This window comes from Podarcis erhardii (genome assembly GCF_964252035.2).
Source record: "Podarcis erhardii genome assembly, chromosome: 14".
NCBI lineage: Eukaryota > Metazoa > Chordata > Lepidosauria > Squamata > Lacertidae > Podarcis > Podarcis erhardii.
Genome location: NC_138503.1, coordinates 10,572,935 through 10,587,958, shown reverse-complemented (window position 1 = coordinate 10,587,958; position 15,024 = coordinate 10,572,935). Strand labels below are relative to the sequence as shown.

Below are 15,024 nucleotides of genomic sequence, written 5' to 3'. Positions count from 1 at the left end.
CCTTGCCTGAGAACAGGTAAGCAGAGAGCAATCAGGAGAAGTTGCAGAAGGGATCCCTCTCCTATGTATATGAACCTCCCTTGCATTAAATGTCATTGTTTGCCCAGATGCTCTGCACTGAGGCATGTATGATGGGCATTCCGATGGTCTTACCAAATGCTAACGTTTTGTGTAAACTGTGTTTGGAACTATGTAAAACTTGCTAAATCCTCAGGAATATCACCCCTTGACCTGCCTGAGTCACAGTAACCCCACCTTAAAGGTAAAGGGACCCCTGACCATTAGGTCCAGTCGTGGCCAACTCTGGGGTTGCGGCGCTCATTTCGCTTTATTGGCCGAGGGAGCCGGCATACAGCTTCCGGGTCATGTGGCCAGCACGACGAAGCCCTTCTGGCGAACCAGAGCAGCGCAAGGAAACGCCATTTACCTTCCCACTGGAGCGGTACCTATTTATCTACTTGCACTTTGATGTGCTTTCGAACTGCTAGGTGTGATGAATTTCTGACTGTGTGTGGAGCGGATTTTCCTCCTTCTCCATGCCAAAATGCAAACCCTTAAACGAGATGTTTCTTCTTGCTTCGGTTCTCTCTTGCCTTCTGGCAAGGAGGGGAGGGAACTCTGTTGCAACAGAAAAATAAAGATCTGCCTTGCTTTCACTGCATCTTGCCTCCATCATTCATCTCTGACGAATCATGGATTTTTTTTTGGGGGGGGGGCTCAGCAAAAGCCAACCACCTCTACTTTTCCTATATCGCTTTGAAGTCACTTTTGCACAAGATGGAGGGGGGGAATTAATCGCCCCCCCCCCCACTAACCGCCCTACCCCGTCCTGTATTTTGCACTGCCAGCTTCCTCCTTGCAAACCAAGAGAGGCGGAGGAGCAACCATCTTGCGCCGCGCACGCTGCATAGTGGCAGGGGGGGGGGGAAGGGAGCGCGCTCGCTCGCTTCCTGCCTGTCGACCACTAAATGCGCGCAGAGGAAGGATCCTGCCGCGCCGCCTTCTAAGGGTTAGCTCGACGGAGCTGGATTCCTAGAGTGGAGAGTTGATTGATTTATTTTTTCGGAGGGGGGCGGAGAAGGAGAGGGAAGAGGAGGGGCGTCCTCCAGATCCAATGCCCGTCCCCACGAAGCCCGCTCCCCTCCCGGATCCACCATTGGGGGAGAGTGAGCGGCCTTTGTCTTTGCCGAGAGCTGCATCGGGGCGATTTGGTGAGAGGCGCTGGGTTCATCTGGGCGAAGGGGAGCCCCGGGAGGCTTGCAAGGAGAGAGGGGTGGGGGGAAGCTAGGAGTGGGGGGGGGGGAAGACCCAGAGGGAGATACTTGGCCCAGAGCCCAGCCAGTGAGTGGAGAGAAAAGGCGCAAGAAATGTGGGTCGCTTGCACACTGGGAGGGGTCCTTTGCAGAGCTGGGAAGGGCGAGGCGAGCCTAGCTCTCTGTTTCGCCCCAAAATGGACAACGTCCCCCCCTCCCCGCAGTATTGGGGAATCCGTTTTCAGTCGTCCTCTCTGCAAAAACAAGCAGGCCTCTTGAATTAGGCGATTTTTAAAAACGGGAGCAAAACGAACCGACCTGGCTCTTCGATTATATTATGCCTCTACTTCGGTTAGAAATGAGCGACCCCCCTTTGAAAACCGAACAAACCTCGCCTCCTCCGGTGCATTTTTTGCACGGGGCAGAGCAGGGGGTGTTTTTAAGCAGAACACAATTTCCTTTAAAGGGGAAAGCTGAAATCAAGAGGGGAGAGAGAGAGCCCAGTCGGTAGATCATGAGATACTCACCGTACTTTCAGGGTCGTGGGTTCGAAAGATTCCAGCCCTGCAGGGGGCTGGGCTAGATGACCCTCGCGGTCCCTTCCAACTCTCCAATTCTGTGGTCGGTCTCGGTTGCTGCAGAGCTTGAGGATTCCCCTGCTGGGAACTGGTTACTTTCCTGTGCAAACCTTTGCTCTTGCTCTCACAAAGGCAGTTCTCAGCTGCGCGAGAAAGAGAATCTGCATGCACCCTGCCAGTATACCAGAGAAATGTTACTTTCTCCAAATATAACTAAAATAGAGAAAATAAAATGGGTTTTCCTTAGAAATGGGCAGTTTTCTGAGAGTTCCATTGGACGAAAAAGACAGATAATTAATAAAGTGCAGTATCACCCATCCAGTGCTTTTTCCCCCTGGAGAAATGGTTAAGGAAACTCACCAGAAAGTAAGTTTGTTGTGGCCCCAGTCACAGTGTCGCCACCCCACCCTCACGCCCGGGCAGGGGCTAAATGTGATTAATAAACTCAAGCAGGCAATGATCTGGGTTAGAAATGGCCACAACTTTATTGATTACAAATCTAGGTGGATTTTTGGTTCAGGCATTGGGTGTACAGTGGTACCTTGGGTTACAGACGCTTCAGGTTACAGACTCCACTAACCCAGAAATAGTACCTCGGGTTAAGAACTTTGCTTCAGGGTGAGAACAGAAATCGTGCTCCGGTGGCGCAGCAGCAGCGGGAGGCCCCATTAGCTAAAGTGGTACCTCAGGTTAAGAACAGTTTCAGGTTAAGAATGGACCTCCGGAACGAATTAAGTACTTAACCCGAGGTACCACTGTATATCTGTTCCGGCATTCCCAGACAAAATAATAATTATTATTTAATTTTTAAAAGGTAAGGGAACTCAGTTTCCCCAAGTTTCTGCTAAAACAACAGCAACAACCCTGCAACCATCAAGCAGCAGCCTTAATTTAAACTATTTTCACAGTAGTTTAAGAGTAACAGGCTTAAGGAGAACAAGGCAGTGAGAAAAAGGGGTTGCCAGAGGGAAGGAAGTGGGTGAAGGAGGTTCAGAGTTTCAGCAAAAGGCATTCACAGCTTTTCCTTCTGGGATGAGTCCATGTTGGTAGCAGGAATCACCCATATTTGTTGGGCGGGGGAATCTTCCTTCCTTGCATTAATAGACTTGACAGAAGGATGTCTTGGCTTTGCAGGCCTTGGCAACACCACTAGTTAGGGACATCTCTGCCTTGAGACGAAAAGCTGGCAGGCAAAAGACGCAAGCCTTCTCTCACATTGGAGGCTTCCAAGATGGAAGAGCAAGACTCTGCTGCCTCTGAATCAGGAAGGAGCCCTGAAAACATCAAGATTGGGAGCAGCGGGGAATCCTGGGAGAAAACCATGCAGAAGACTCTGAGCGAGAACTTGCTCCGAGCGGATGTGCAGCACCAGCGCTTCAAGCAGTTCCGCTACCAAGATGCCGAGGGCCCCCGAGAAGTGTGCAACCGCCTCCACGACCTTTGCCATCAGTGGCTGAAGCCGGAGCAGCACACGAAGATCCAGATCCTGGACTTGGTGATCCTGGAGCAGTTCCTGACCATCCTTCCACCGGAGATGGAGCGCTGGGTCAGAGAATGTGGAGCCGAGACCAGTTCCCAGGCAGTGGCCTTGGCAGAGATTTTCCTCCTGACTCAGGCAGAAGAGAAGAAGCAGGAAGAGCAACAGGTGAGAGCACTTTGTCCCGGTAGTTCCAGGGGCCCAGGAATGTGAGGGAGGATACCCTCAAACTCCCCACTAATTGCCCAGCTCTTTGGGGAAATAATATCTCCAATCCCAAGGCCTTTGCTTCTGATCACTCCTTTTCTCTCTAGTCAATGTCTTCTCCCTAGTCAGAGTCCCGGATCTTGTTGATTTTTCAGGGGCAGGGGCTGTTTGGTGCTGATTTCTCCGAGGCAGAGAAGACTTCAACAGACACCAAACACAGCCCCCTACGAAAGGGGATCGTGCCAGAGGGTGACGGTGGGACCAGCTGGCAAGGTATGGATTTGAACCTGGTCTCCCCTATTGAGGATGTAAGAAACCTGTGGGCTGTTTTTGTGCCTCCCTGGGTCTCCCAAGTCTCCAGTCTTTTGCATAATTAAAAAAAAATGTGCTCATACTCAGGATTTGGATGACTTTGCCAGCACTTTGATTTGTGCCCAAGATGGAAATGGGGGAAGAGCATTTTCACCCAAATTAAATATAAAATGGGTATAAATGTATTTTGACAAGACATTTTGTAACACTTGTGTGTGCTTCGACATGCACCACTTACCGTATTTTTCGCTCTGTAAGACACACTTTTCCCCCTCCAAAATTAAGGGGAAATGTGTGTGCGTCTTATGGAGCGAATGCAGGCTCCATGGCTTCAGCAATAGCAACATGAAGCCTCTGAAGCACAGTGGGAGCACTCCCATCGCGCTCCAGAGGTGCGAGAGTGAGAGGCGTCGGTGTGCACCGATCCCTCTTGCTCTCCTGGCTTTGCTTCGCTGGAGAGGTGCTGTGCAGCTTTCCCTCTCTGCGCAGTGCCCCTTCAGCGAAGCGGGAGGAGAAATGGAAGGGGCTCCGTTTCTCCTGTCGCTTCGTTGAAGGGGCTCTGTGCAGAGAGGGAGAGAATGTTTTCCCCCTTGTTCTCCCCCTCTAAAAGAAGGTGCGTCCTATGGAGCGAAAAATACGGTAAATCTCTGAAGCAATGATACGTTACTGCAGTGATGTGGGTGGCCTTCCAGATGATGTCTGACTACAGCTCCCAAGCCAGCAGGGCCAATAGCCAGGGATGATGGGAGATGGAGCCCAATAACACCTGGAGGACCACAGGTTCTCCATCGTGTGAAACTGGCTTCCCACCACTTTGTCTCTTACAGGCTATGGAATGCTTCCAGCAATACGTGCTCAGCAATCTCTTCTGTGCGGTGGACGAGAAACGGCTTCTGGGCAACCTGATAAGGTAGGGGGCGAAGATTGTTGAGGAAGCTGATTTAAGATGGACTGTCCTGTCACCTCCCTAGACCTGAACAAATCTCTCATGGGCGTAAGAAGAGCCCGGCTGGATTCATCTAATCTGGCACCTGCTCTCACATTCGCCCAGAAGCAGGACGTGAGCACAGTAGCACTTTCCCCACTTGTGATCCCCAGCTACTGGTACCCAGAGGCATACTGCCTTCAGAGAGGAGGCAGAACATGCCATTGATAGGCTTGTCCTCCATGGATTCATCTAACCCTCTTAAAACCTGTCCAGTTGGCTGCATCTTCTGCTATGAGAATAAGTGCTTTCTTTTGTCCTGAATTTACATTCAGCTACATTGGATAGCCGCAAGTTGTAGTGTTATGGGACAGGGAGAAAACCTTCTCTCCCTCCGCTGTATCCACTCTGTGCATCATTTTATTTTTGTTTTTTCCCCAAATTTTTAAATTAGTTTTCCAAATTTATAACAGATATAACACAACACAAAATAACAAACAAATAACAAAACATATTAAAAAAACAAACAAACAAACATACAAAAGGTCTTACGGTTAAAAATCCAAGTTAAATTCCATTATTAAATGACTTCCTCAAATCCTTCCTAACTGATTTTCATTAAATCTCATTTTAGCAGTTTTCCAATATCCACTTTCTAATAAAATTATCTTGTTCAAATTACTAACTTCTTTTCTTTTCATAGTATTCTCAATCCATAATATTATACAGTACAACATACTTTAATCCTAAGGCAAATTTAGTGCTTGCAAGTATTTCCACCTATGTTATATTATAGTATTTAGCTAAGTATTCCTTAAATTTCTTCCACTCTTCTTGATGTTCCTCCTCTTTCTGATCGCAGATTCTTCCAGTAAGGTCACTTTGTGCATCATTTTAAACCGCTGTCTTGTCCCCCTTTACATCTGTTGATGCCACTCAGTGAAGGTTTGAATCTTGCACAAAATGCCCAGTTACTTCCCCTGAACTTGCCTTTTAGCTTTTGCTGAAAGATAACATCTCTTGTTATATTCCTAAGAAGGAAAGGTTCTTATATTTCTCCCCCCAGGATCTGGCGACCTTGAAGGGGGCTGCTATGTACCTTTCTAAGGAGGAGCGGGCTTTGCTGGATCCAGAACAGAGAGCTGTGCACAGGCAGCTCGTGATGAAGAGCTGTGGGATCATGGCCCCTCTAGGTAATGTGTCTTCTTCCCTGGTTGATGATGAGACCTGTTTACAAACCCAAAATAACATTTGTGTCTAACCTGATGGCCCAACCTTTAACCACCTGGCTCCATCCTGATGTTTTAGACTACAGTTGCCATCAGTCCAGCCAGCACAGCTGATGGGTTGTAGTTAAAACATCTGGAGGGCACCAAGTTGGCAAAGGCTGCCTTAACCAGTGTTTGATCCGAGGTTAGCTGGGAGCTGAACCCTGGTCTCCATGATCTTAGTCCAACTATATTATGGCAGCTGTCACTTAATGCAAGGAACGATCTCCCATCTAATATTTTAGTCCTTTATCACAATGGCTAGTTGTAGCTCAGTTATTTTGGGGGCCCATTTCTTAAACTCGCTTATCCCTTTCCTGCTTTTATTCCAGGAGCCGAAAGATGGGAAGTGGAGAGTAAAGGAGAACTGCGAGGGATGTCGCCGGAAAGAGGGCGGTGCAAAAAGAGTGAAGAGCAGAAAAGGAAGACCGAAATAAACCATAAGAGGAAGACTAAATCCCCCGTTTCTGAAGACGGCGACTATCATGAAATCACAGTCCAAGGGAAAATAGGGAAAATAAGGAAAAGAAGCGAAAAACGTAAGTGCCGTGTTTGGGGGCGGGGGAAGTTAAAATTCTAAAATCCTGAAGCTTGTTGCAAAATATGCACAGGAGAGAAATGATTTAAAATACGGGGGTGTAGAAAGAACATAATTGTGAGTATGCAGCTCACTACCCAGGGAAATAATCCGCACAGGGGAGGGAACCTAAACATGCTCAAGAGTATGTGGCACCCACAAGGTTCTCCGTATACCTGCCTGCTTTCTGTACCCTCACTCAGTCCAGGCAGCTTCTTTGCCTATCAGCTTCTTCCTCCTTAGGCTCAGTCTTGCCCTTGTAGAACACAGCAGAGAGGAAGATAGGGACAAAACTAGAACTAATTGGTTCTGCCTGTCATTGGCTCTAGCTCCACCTACTGTTGGTCCTCCTGCCTTCCCCCCTACCAATCTCAGTGGGCACCATCCACCACTGGTGCGTGTGAGAGGCACAGCCAAAGTGGACCACCTGGCAGCAGTAGAATTTGGACTCTGGTTTCCTGGGTGTGTTGTTAATGTAGGGTTATTTGCTTTTTTGTATAGTCATTTATTTCTTTGGCTTTGGTGACTGTTTTCAGAGACTTGATTTGCTCCTATATCAGTTACTCCGGCACTAATTTACTCTTGCTTTTTAATAAGGATTTTTTATTTATTTTTTGAAGTTTGGCCATACATGTGAGTAGTAACTGAACTGAAGTTCTCTTCTTTTCCTCCCCCTTCTGCACTAGCTGTTATTAAAATAAGTGAGCCGCCGACCGTTAAAAGGCAAAGGACTTACTTTTTCAACAAGGAGTGGGAAGAGAGGTATTGCTTTGTGGATCTGAATGGCAAGTGTGTCTGCTTAGTCTGCTCCTCAACTGTTGCCGTCTCAAAGAAGCACAATGTCCAGAGACACTATGAAAGAAACCACAGCAGTTTTGCCAAAGATTATCCCCTAGATTCCGAACTTCGGAAAAAAAAGGTCCATGAAATGAAATCCAAATTGGCGATTCCACCAACACCGGCCACCAGGCCTGTGGTGCAATCCAAGAATAATACTATGGCATCTTTTAAAATTGCAAGCTTGCTTGCAAAGAGGAAAAAACCGTTTGTAGATGGGGACTTGTTGAAAGAGATATTTTTGACCGCCGGTGACTCAATGTTCGAAGGTTTCCCTAATAAAAAAGAAATACTTGCAGCGATTCAGAAATTGCAGCTGTCTGGAAACACCATCACAAGAAGAATTGAGTCTATATCCAGAGACTTGGATTATCAGCTGCAAAGTGATCTTCAGAATTGTCTTTGGTTCGCACTTCAGTTTAATGAATCGACAGATATAACAGACCCGTCTCAGATGGCAGTTGTTGCGAGAATGGTTTTGAGTGATCTTTCTGTGATAGAGGAGCTACTCAGAATACTACCTCTGAAAGGAAAAACAAGAGGTGAGAATATATTTCAGACTTTCAAAGACTTTGCCTTGGAAATAAATTTGCCTCTTCACAAATTGTCATCTATCACCACCGACGAGGGAGCAGCAACGGGGTGTATTGGTGGGTTTATCGCTCAGTGCCAGCAGGACGAATCTTTTCCAAAGTTTGTTTCATATCACTGCATCATTCACCAGGAAGCATTATGTGCTAAAGTACTCCGGTTTAAACACATAATGGATGTGGTTAAAAAGATAATAAACTCTATCCGGGCCGTCTCCTCAAAACACAGGCTTTATAAAGCCCTTCTGGAAGATGTTGATGCTGAGCACAATGATCTCCTTTTGCACACTGAAGGCAGGTGGCTGAGTAAAGGAAAAGTTCTGGCCAGATTCTTAAACCTGATTGAAGAAATTAAGGAGTTTTTTAGGTCTAAAGATCAGTATGTTGAACAACTTGACGACAGGTTTTGGTTAATGGACTTGGCTTTCCTTGCTGACTTGATGCAAAAACTGAACATTTTGAACTTTGAGCTTCAGGGTAAAGACAAGCATATTTCTGGGATGGTCACTGCAGTCAATGCCTTCAAAGATAAACTGAGGTTGTGGAAGTCACACCTGGAGAGAAAATCACTCCTTTACTTCCCCTCAATGAAGCAAGTCATTGGAGAGAATGACTTCAACGGCGTGCCGTTTGTGGGCTACCTAGAGATCCTGGAGGAGCAGTTCCTTACTCAATTTGAGCAGCTCATTGACATTGAGCCTGTCGTGTCCTTTTTTGCAAACCCATTCGACTCCATCGATGTCACAGTGACTGCCATGGCCATTGCAGAACTCTGCCAAGCTGGGCTGGAGGAAATAGAACTAGAGATTGTGGACTTGCAAAATGACTTGGCTTTGAAGTCTCATTCAGGCCACGACAACTTTTGGAATCAGGTTGGTTCCCAAAAGTTCCCTTTGTTGAAAAAGACTGCTGCAAAGGTAAACTCTTATTTTGGGTCAGCTTATCCGTGCGAGTCCCTTTTCTCTGCCAGAAAGTTTATCAAGTCAAAAAACAGAACACGGCTGACGCCTAAGCATCTGGATGACTGTTTGAGAGCAGCCATCTCGTCGTACACCCCCAATTATAGCAAGCTTGCAGATGACATGCAGTGCCAGGCTTCACATTAGTCTTGGAGCAGTGGCACAATTTATGTGAGGTGTGGTTGCTTTGTGTTAATCATTAGCTTTGATTGGGTTATTTTCAGTGGCTTCTGTTCTTTTCTATGCTGTGTTTCCTTTTAACTGTAGCTGATATATCACTCTTAAATACATCATTTTACTTGTGACCGTGGGTGTATATTGTTGCAGTAACTCAGCCCAGGTATAACCAAAATGTCATTAAAAACAGTGAGTGAGCTTTAGAGTTCTCCAGAATGCTTCACCACACTTGAGTGTTAAGCGAAGCGGGTGGGGAGCTAGCTTAGTGTCCCAAAGACTGCATTGGTCTCAGCCTGCATCTGCACTATACAGTCACACCTTGGAAGTTGAACGGAATCCATTCCGGAAGTCTGTTTGACTTCCAAAACATTCGAAAACCAAAGTGCAGCTTCTGATTGGCTGCAGGAGCTTCCTGCACTCAGTCAGAAGCCGCGGAAGCAATGTCGGACGTTCAGCTTCCAAAAGAACGTTCAAAACCAGAACAATCACTTCCGGGTTTTGATTGTTTGGGAGCCGATTTGTTTGGGCGCCAAGGCATTCAAGATCCAAGGTACGACTGTACATTGAAAGCGGTATTATGCCACTTTACAGAGTTACGGCTTGCCAAAGAATCCTTGGAGTTGTAGCTAATAAGCTCTCAGAAGTGTTTTGAGAGTTGCCCAGAGACTCCTAATCCCCTCACAGAACTACAATTCCCAAAGTTCCCTGGGAAGAGGGAACCACTCTGAAAACAGTAGCTCTTTGAGAGGAATAGGGGTCTCCTAAGAATTCCCAGCAGCCTTAACCAGCTTCATTTCCCAGGATTCTTTGAGGGAAGCCATGGTTGTTTAAAGTGGCATGATACCGTTTTCAATGTTTAGAGCAGGTGAGGCCTGCTCTAAGTATAGTATGGGAAGAGGTGGTAGTCTTACTCGAATAAGCTTCCTCAGCTGCTACATAGGCTTTAGGTGACACCAAGAGATGCTAGGATAAAGAAACACACGTGACTGATTCCCCATTTTTGAAAATACAAAATCCAGCAGTTAGAGAACTTTTGGGAATGTTTCTTATGGGTTAGCACAGCTATCTTATTGCTTTTTGTATAATTATTATCCTGCTTACCTTCTCTTCATAGTGGGCTAAGGATATGGAAGCCCAAAGAACTTCAGTGGGGCTAGAGAAATATTTGCCATAAACATCAACAAATCCTATCGGTTTATGCTATACTTCATTTACTGCTGAGCAGTGTCTGAAATTAGCCAGGTGCCATGCACATTTTGCACTTGACTATTGGCCACTTACAACCAAGTGAAGATGCCTGGGTGCGAGGATCGGGCCTGACGTCTCCACCACCTGGAGGCGCATGCCTGGGGATCCTTGGATCTGGACTGTTTTCACACACTAATACCACATCCTGTAGAATTCTATCAGTTATATTTTATCTGCACAATCAGAATGAATTTCAGGAACCAAAATGCTTTTTTCTGTGCAGCCTGAGCAAGAGCAGTGAACAAAATTGCAGTAAATTGTTGTAGCTTGTCTTCACTTACCTCACCCCACTGCCCTGCTCACAGCTGTGAAGAATATCCCTACGTTATGAATGGTTGGTGTCACCATTAAGAAAAAGAAGTGGGAATAGGCCAATATATATGTGGACTGTCCCTGGATCAAGTGGCTTTTCTTCTTCAATGCCTCAAAATTCTTAACTTAGCTCAAGGTTGTCATCTGAACTAGCCAGAGAATTAATCAGTCAGTTAATCACTTGAAAAATAGGACTTTAGAGCCGTCTTGCCCCAAAATGGCAACTAGACATTCTGTTTCGGCCACTGTAACCTTGGCTTAAGGATCCATTTGATACCTAGCTTATATATCTAACACTCCTGCTGAGGAATTTCCTGTGCAGTCTGATCCTACTTGTTTTGTTTATTCAAAAGTGCTGCGAACACAAGAAACCAAGCTCAAATCAAGCGGATGTGTAGCTGTAATTCAGTGCCCACCACCACTCTCTTAAAAATCTTCTTTCTGTTTTAAAAAAGTTATTGTTAAACCATTTGTACAAGTCTTCTCCCAAAATAATCTGTTGCCACAGGCTACAGACACTTTGGAATAAAACTGGTAAACTTGCAAAGATAAACACCTTCAAAAATATGAGAGAGATCTACAGTGGTGCCTCGCAAGACGAAATTAATCCATTCCGTGAGGCTCTTTGTATAGCGGTTTTTTCGTCTTGCGAAGCACGCCCATTGACAGCTTAGCAGATTAGCGGTTTTGCGGCTTATCAGCGGATCAGCTGATTAGCGGCTTAGGGAAAGGGGGGGGAAACCCGCAGGAACTCGCAAGACATTTCGTCTTGCGAAGCAAGCCCATAGGGAAATTTGTTTTGCGAAGCGCCTCCAAAACGGAAAACCCTTTCGTCTAGCGGGTTTTCTGTCTTGCGAGGCGTTCGTCTTGCGGGGCACCACTGTATCTGCTCATTTATAAGCATATGGCAAGAGAAACTTAACTGTGGGGGTGCGGTTCTCTGCTTTTACAGTGGTACCTCGGGTTACTGATGCTTCAGGTTACAGACTCTGCTAACCCAGAAATAGTACCTCGGGTTAAGAACTTTGCTTCAGGATGAGAACAGAAGTTGTGCGGCAGCAGCACAGCAGCAGTGGGAGGCCCCATTAGCTAAGGTGGTGCCTCAGGTTAAGAACAATTTCAGGTTAAGAATGGACCTCCAGAACGAATTAAGTTCTTAACATGAGGTACCACTGTATATGAAAAGTTTACACAATATTAGACCCTTCAGCATAGGGTTAGATGATTCTTAACTACTCTTGTCAGAACCCTAGGTTACTACTAAAAGGAAAACTATTTTGAGAGCAAACAACCTTAGTGCCATTTCAGAGCACCTTCTCCCAGCAGGAGGCAGTTGCATGGACTTATAAAATTGTTCTCTGGACTTTTCATGGAACATAGCAGGGCACAGAAGTCCTCTCCCTTTACCACTCGAGCTCCTACTCAGGTGATACTCTGAGAATATATTTCAGCAGGTATTGGCCACCCACTTTCAAACACGTTGTCTAAGTAATAAAAGCCAGAAACTTGCTGCTTTTTTAAGAAGGACTTTGAGAATCTCAAGGAGGTCTGTTTTACACCCTGATTCTGTACCTTTACTGGACTCTGGTAGCATTGTAGTATATATTTGGCCCAACCTTTTATATTGAACCTGGAAACAAACAGGTAAACTGCACCGCTGGGAAAACAGAAGTGTAATCTGCTTACTGTAGCTAGTTTAGTCTGGCTGAACACCTAAGGACCAATTTTTCACATAACACTATATAAAGAGCATCCTTATACAGTGGTACCTTGGGTTAAGTACTTAATTCGTTCTGGAGGTCCATTCTTAACCTGAAACTGTTCTTAACCTGAAGCACCACTTTAGCTAATGCAGCCTCCCGCTGCTGCTGCGCGATTTCTGTTCTCATCCTGATGCAAAGTTCTTAACCCGAGGTACTATTTCTGGGTTAGCGGAGTCTGTAACCTGAAGCATATGTAACCCGAGGTACCACTGTAGTGCAATATGGAGGCTATTTGGGGAAGGGTGCTATTTGGGGAAGGGTGCAGGATAGATCTCAAGTTATCAAGAAAAAGCTTCAAAAAAGGTGCTTGTTCAGAAAAAGGAATCCAGATGTTGGCACCACCTCATTTCCCAGGAACAAGAACAGAGAGAACTTAGTAAATATTAGGTGCCTTATAAAATATGTGGATTCTGCCATCCATATTGGTGTCAACCTGAACTTTGTACTCCAGTTCAAAGCGCTGACCAGTGCTTTTTTCTGGGGGTATGCAAGGGTGCGCAGTACTGGAATCTCCCCCACCCCCATGTTAAAAGTGTGGCACTTAGTGTATGTAACAACTTCATGGTGAGTACTGGCACCTCCCCCCCCCCCATATTTTAAAGTGCTGGAGACTTAGCTTGTAGAAAGACACATACACCAAGCTATTGACTGACCAGTCAGTAGGAAAATAATCTTGCCACTATTGAATGAACTTTATCAGAGAGAATTTCATGGTGGTCATTCATAGAAGTCAAATATACAAAGCTCTGGAATCAGACACTGTGTTGGTGCAATTGTGGGACTTTAGGGATGTTCTGGCACCTCCAGTTTGCACCTTTTGGTCTGTTGTGGCAGTAGAAATTGGCACCATCATTGGTAATTGTAGCACAAGTGGACCTGGCTTAGTTCCTTCTTCCTATACTTAAAGACAACACTTCTTTGATTGTATTGAAACTGTTGGTCCTTTACCTGCCAATGGCAGCCAGCTTTGTGGTTGCCCAGGGATAGAAAGATGGTTCAAGCATCGCAAATGAAAATTGGCTTCAAAAAGCAATGCATATTGCGTTTACGGAAAAACTCACCAACTCAACAGTTTTGCATGGTACTATGAAACCAGAAGATTACGCAGCTGTTTGGTGGGCTTTCATGACGTATGTCAATAGTCGCCCACGCTTTAATATGGTCCCTGCTAAGTATGAGTTTATCTGGAAATAACTCTGATTTTTTTACCCTAGCTACTTACCTTTTCACTATGTATCTTGGCAAATGCTTTCATACCCTACTAGCTTTGTTATGAACATGTTTTACACGCTGCTATCCTTTATCGTAATCCCTGTACATACTGCTCGTTCGCTTTTATGTATACTTACCATTTTAGTTGCTTCGTCTTGTTTTTCCCTTCTCCTTTTTTCCTCTTACTCAGTGCTGTATACCTGTTGAAATAAAATAAACCATTTAAAATAAAAAAATAAAAATACTGAAAGAACTTTAATGGCTTCCATTGTGTTTTCAAGCACTTTTCACACTGCTAGTGGTTAACTTTTAAAATGGCCCTCCTGAAGGAGCGTTTCCACCCCCATCGTTCAAGCTTGGGACACTGGGGTCCAGCTCTGAGGACCTTCTGGCGGTTCCCTCCCTGTGAGAAGTGGGGTTACCAGAAATAAACAACTATCTGACTTTTAGAAGACATCTGAAGGCAGCCCTGTTTAGGGAAGTTTTTAATGTTTGATGTTTTATTGTGTTTTTAATATTCAGATGGGAGCCGCCCAGAGTAGCTGGGAAAAACCAGCCAGATGGGCGGGGTATGAATAATAAATTATTATTATTATTATTATTATTATTATTATTATTATTATTATTATTACATGGGGAGAGACACAAGCAGGCACCTGGAATTGTCTTTAGCTACCACTTTCTCCCTCCTGTTTCATGAGGGGCAGCTGTGCTGGAATTCTGAAGCTCCAACAAAGAGTTGTGCAGGACTTTAAAGGGCCACAGATTTATGATGGCATAAAGGCTTACGGACTAGAGTCCTGTTCATTAGAATGCAAGAAAAGCAGTGCTGGATTAGGCCCCAGGCCCATCTAGTCCACCATCGTGTTCTTACAGGGGCCAACCGGATGCCCATGGGAAGCCTGGAAGCAGAAGCTGAGAATAGCACTTTTGCATCTTCCAAGCAACCGACATTCAGAGACATGCTGCCTCTGACAGCCATTGTGGGTAGTAGCCACTGAAAGCCTTATCCCTCATCAGCTGCATGGGGTGTTTTCCTCAAGTAACAGGAAAACATACATCCATACATTATGGGAGGAGTGAGATTGTATGAATACGTAAGAAGGTCACATTGTGACAATCACATTAAATGTGTGCACATTTGTTTTGGTAAAAATTCACAAAGCAGTGTTGATAGCACAAACATCCTGGCATTGGTGTGCTTATTAACATGAAATGTTGGTTTCCGTCACTCTCAAGATACAATGGAGTGCCCATCCAGAGGGTGAAATCAAACCATTGGTTAATCTCTGCAGCTGTAGGGACCGGTAACTCGTAACTGCTGCCTCC

At 45.5% G+C, this 15,024-nt stretch overlaps 1 protein-coding gene across 1 annotated transcript; it reads left to right on the top strand.

The window, feature by feature from the left end:
* Positions 1 to 958: 958 nt before the first annotated feature.
* Positions 959 to 11,294, top strand: LOC309328657 (protein FAM200C-like). The gene is made up of 7 exons (XM_081838834.1): positions 959 to 1,211; positions 2,966 to 3,476; positions 3,671 to 3,788; positions 4,655 to 4,737; positions 5,819 to 5,945; positions 6,353 to 6,559; positions 7,284 to 11,294. The coding sequence occupies exons 2-7, from the start codon at positions 3,063 to 3,065 to the stop codon at positions 9,128 to 9,130; spliced, it is 2,796 nt and encodes a 931-aa protein (XP_081694960.1). The 5' UTR covers positions 959 to 1,211; positions 2,966 to 3,062; the 3' UTR covers positions 9,131 to 11,294.
* Positions 11,295 to 15,024: the final 3,730 nt, after the last annotated feature.

Bases quoted from the DNA above. Each gene is read 5' to 3' on its own strand.
- LOC309328657 (XM_081838834.1), top strand. From the start codon at position 3,063: ATGGAAGAGCAAGACTCTGCTGCCTCTGAATCAGGAAGGAGCCCTGAA. The intron at 3,789-4,654 runs GTATGGATTTGA...TGTCTCTTACAG, and splicing joins CGGTGGGACCAGCTGGCAAG to GCTATGGAATGCTTCCAGCA. The intron at 5,946-6,352 runs GTAATGTGTCTT...CTTTTATTCCAG, and splicing joins TGGGATCATGGCCCCTCTAG to GAGCCGAAAGATGGGAAGTG.